This window comes from Cenococcum geophilum (assembly GCF_001692895.1).
Source record: "Cenococcum geophilum 1.58 unplaced genomic scaffold K441scaffold_81, whole genome shotgun sequence".
Lineage (NCBI taxonomy): Eukaryota > Fungi > Ascomycota > Dothideomycetes > Gloniales > Gloniaceae > Cenococcum > Cenococcum geophilum.
The window spans coordinates 69186-73373 of record NW_027137639.1 but is presented as its reverse complement, the minus strand read 5'-3'; the positions used below and the strand labels follow the sequence as shown (position 1 = coordinate 73373).

Below are 4188 nucleotides of genomic sequence, written 5' to 3'. Positions count from 1 at the left end.
GTAGCTATGTCCCTAGTAGTTTATAAACTCCCTAAACTAGGAGTTTATAGTTCCTTAGTAAACCCAAGTTCCTACAACTACTAGGGATAAGAAAACAGTAGGAAAACTATGAAATCCTAACACCTGTCCCCTGTCCTTTTGCAATTTATCTGTCCTTTTGTCTCTAATATCTTTTTAAGAGCTTAGTAGGAGTGTGCCTCCTTCTAGGAAATCCTATTGTTTTTTTTCCATAGAATCTTCTTCACGTACTAGTTTAGCTGCTTTAAAGAGTCTTACAGTCTTTACTATTAGCAAAGTGTTTTTCTTTACAATTAATGCAAAGAGGGGTGGTATGCTGGCAAGGCTGGCCTGTTATTATACAGGTATGAACAGGAATGGTCTTTAGATAAATGTGCAGCTGCACAGTATCTGCAGGCTTAGTAGAGCACCTGTCTCCTATATGGCCAAATTTTTAGCAGCTTATACACTGCGTAGTAGGAGAGACTTCGAGGTATTTTCTACCTTAGTAGCTTGTACCTGCAATTGATATCTCTTTTTGCTTGAGGATTTCTTTGTCTTTTCTTCGTTCTCTATAGTAAAAACTATAGAGCCAAATCTGGTCTGTGGATTGTGTCTTTTTTCACTAGATGAGATTCCATCTAGGTAGTCCTTGTATCCTTATAGGATTAAAGGTCTCGATTTCTTCTTTAGAAGTTAGAGCCTCCCTCTCCTAGAAAAAGGTATGGGTGGGAACCCATGGGCTATAATTTTGAACCAGGGTTCTGTTTTTGGTCTCTTTGAAAGGTAAAGCAGTTATGCCAAATATCCTTATACTTAACTAGGAAATTGCATTATACTCTTCTGTAGTTTAAGGGAATTTTTGTTTCCTTTTAGTTCTAGCTATAGAAACTAGCACTGCTTTAACAACCTGCAGTTTTTTGATACGATAGGGTTGATTGACTTTGTTTCGTATAGAGAAGGTATCTAGAGGTTGGTCCTTTTCGTCTGTAATTAGGACTAGCTTCCTTTTTTGTAGCTGCTTTTTCTTACTTCTAGTAGAAGTAGACTCCTACTAGAAGGAGAAGGGGTAGGAGATGGTAGTGTGGGGAGGGTAGAGAGGACGAAGTAGGGAGGTCCTTCTTCAGTCTCTCTGCGTAGGTTTCTTTAGTAGAGGCTACCTCCTTACGGAGAGCTCTTACTTCTTCTACTAGTCCTTTTAGGACCTCATTTGCCTTTTCCTTTTCTTTTTTCTTTTCTTCTTCTTCTTCTTGTGTAAAGGGTTTTTCTCCTAATAGGATACTTCGTGTATAGTACACTAGCTGTTTAACTTGTTCTTTTATTTCTTCTCTTTCTTCTTCTTCTTCTTCCAGCCCTTTATAGGCCTGGGTTAGGCTTTCTAGGGCGAAGCTTAGATGTTGTTTCGGAGAAGGGGAATAGGAAGGGGAATAGGAAGGCATATTAGCCGTACTATCCGTAGTAGTCGTTGGTTTTATTGTCTTTTTTGCAGGTTTTTGGTTTTCTTTTTCAGGAGAAGACTGAGGATGTCCTCTTTTTTCTCCTGTCCTAAACGGGCCAGGGGAAGGAGAAGGGGGAGAAAAAGTAGATATAGAATCCTCATCACTTATTTCTATAGGAGGTTTTTTTTTAGACCTATTAGGCCTTGGCATTTTGTATCTTATAGGGGGGTTTCCTAGTTTTTACTACCCTTATACCCTTTCTCCTTACTAATCCTACTAGAAGATTTCTGGGGAGATTAGGCTAAAAGGTAGTAGAAAATCTAGCCTCTATATTCCATGGTTTTAGTATTTGGTTTTGGTGTTCCTGTCCGTGCCTCGCTTATAAGCTAGGACCACCCCTAAGAAGAATTTTCTGTTGGGGGAAAGGGGGTAAAACGACAAATAAATCCACCTCTAGCTCGCTAGGCAGTANGAATTNNGTCTTNAAAGTTNGAAAATCGATTGTTTTTGNTGGTAAGATGGGTATGCGTAAGTTTTGNAGTGTGGCGCTACCTTTTGGTAAGGTTGCATGTGTGGTTATAGTTTTAGTTAGTGCTTTATAAGTGCACCAAACGCGTAAGCGAGTGGTTAGTGTACTGAACGCGTAAACGCGTACCTGGTGTACCGAACGCGTAAGTACGCGGTTGGTATAACAGGTGCTATAATTATACATTTCTCTTTATTTTTTATTTTTTCTTATTTTTTCTTATTTTTTCCGAGAATTATTTTAAATTTTGGGTATTAGATCTGCCAGTGCTACTATAATTGCTGCTGCCAATAAGGCAGTATATAAAAAAAGATAGTTATTAGGAAAGCCCTTAAGGGTATATTTTTTTCTTAGTGGCTTTAAGAATATGCTAATTCTATCTAGGAGCAACAAGACAAAGACCTTAAGGAAAAGTTAAGGTAAGAAAGATTACATTTTTTCTTAGTTTTTTTAATATTTTAGGGCTGGCTTCTAGGGACACAAGGACGCTAATCCTAGATGCTATACCTATCGCGTCTAAAATGCAGTAAGTTTTTCGCTATTTTTTAGACAAAAAATAACTAATTTAATATTTTTTAGCGTATGCCTAAAAAGGCAATTAATGGTACTAAGGAACGTGATATACTTCCTTACGGCTATAACTACGAAGTATATTATTAAAAATTCCAATAATAGTAATATAATTTCTTACTTTATCTAGGAATCTATTCTAGAGCTTTAGTGTATAAAGAAAGGGCTTTAGGAGGTAAGAAATCTAGTTTATTTTTTATATATTTTAATAAAACTAACTTTTTTTAGGGAAATTCCAACCTTAATAAAAATGAGAGAATACCTAAGGCCTTTGGCAGACATAGATCTTACCTTCTTTCCTTTTTTAAGATTCTTTTTAGTGTTTTTTCAGTTAATAAGGTATTTAATTCTCGTTTTTTCCAATATTTTTTATTTTTTAAGTAAAATTAACTAATTTCTTAGATTTTTTAATAAGATGCTTAATATTAACGGTGCGCGCGTTACTGCCTTAAAGAAGGTTTTAAAAATTAAGTCTAAGGGTAGTCTTTAACTGGGTATGTGAAATAGCTTATTTTTCTTAGAATTTACTAATAAATCTTATTAGCTTCTTATAAATTTCCAGAAGATTCTAATTCCGATTAGTAGCTTAATATTCTTAGTTATACCGAGAATATAGGGTTTTTTTTATCTTTTTAGTTAATTATATATTGCCTTGGTTTATTCCAAGGAGAATATCTTAGATTTTCCAAGATTTTTAGAGGATTTTCCTATATAATCTGCAAAATAGAGTTTCTTTCTCTGGCGTTGGAGGTTATTAAGAATTTTAATACCCTCTTTTATTTCCTTGGATATTCTAATAAACCTCTTTAGTTTATGGCACTTATATAAAAATGTCTATTTAAAGCGAAGTCACGCCTTCCCTCCGAACAGCAACATCAATATCTATCACAATTAGCCTTTTAGCTTTTCGCTTTAAAATTATTTTCTGTAAAAATAGATAATGACGGAGCGTCTCGTATCTCTATATACAGATTTAGTTTCATATAATTTAAAACCCGACATCCGGGGTTCCTCTCCCATTAATAGAGTCGACGATATAACGTACATCCAAGGGATGATAGAATTCGTCACCATCCCATTAATGTGTGAATAACGGGGTTTGTGTGGCGCAATGGCAATCTTCGAATCGCCATACTCCGGATGCGGGTGTTGATTATATCTTCATCCCTCTATATAGACGCAGAAAAAATGCGGGCATCCCATAATAATTTTCTGATAAATCCGATTGGATCTTGGATTCATTATAGCTTCCGACAATTGTTGTTTGGATCCTCCATATTCCGGACGCGGGCATTATTGATTATATCCTCATCCTTATATATGAGCAGAGAAACGCCGGGATAATCTCATAATAAATTTTTGGCAAGCCGCATCCATTATAGTTTCCGAATAATTGCTGCTGTTGCTTGCATCATTCCTCCTTCGACCTTCGGCAGTTAAGTTTTGGACAATTTTTTGGGATATCCTTTTTAACAGTCCTTTCTGATGAATAGTTGTCGACGACACACCTTTCTGCGCTGCGCTTTGAAGCGCTAGGAGATCCCCCATTCTGCAAAATAGCACTGTTGTTGTGTTGCGGCATGCCGTATCATAATAATTCCGATAATTCTGTTTATTTATTGTTTTAGAGATAATTTATTCGGAATAAAATTTCGC

General features: G+C 36.0%; 1 protein-coding gene across 1 annotated transcript; it reads right to left on the bottom strand.

The window, feature by feature from the left end:
* Window positions 1-1101: 1101 nt before the first annotated feature.
* On the bottom strand, window positions 1102-1982 carry K441DRAFT_670284 (uncharacterized protein; the record flags this gene model as incomplete). The annotated part of the gene is made up of 1 exon (XM_067650262.1): window positions 1102-1982. A coding segment is annotated over exon 1 (545 nt), but the record flags the coding sequence as incomplete, so codon positions are not given.
* Between the last annotated feature and the right edge of the window lie 2206 nt (window positions 1983-4188).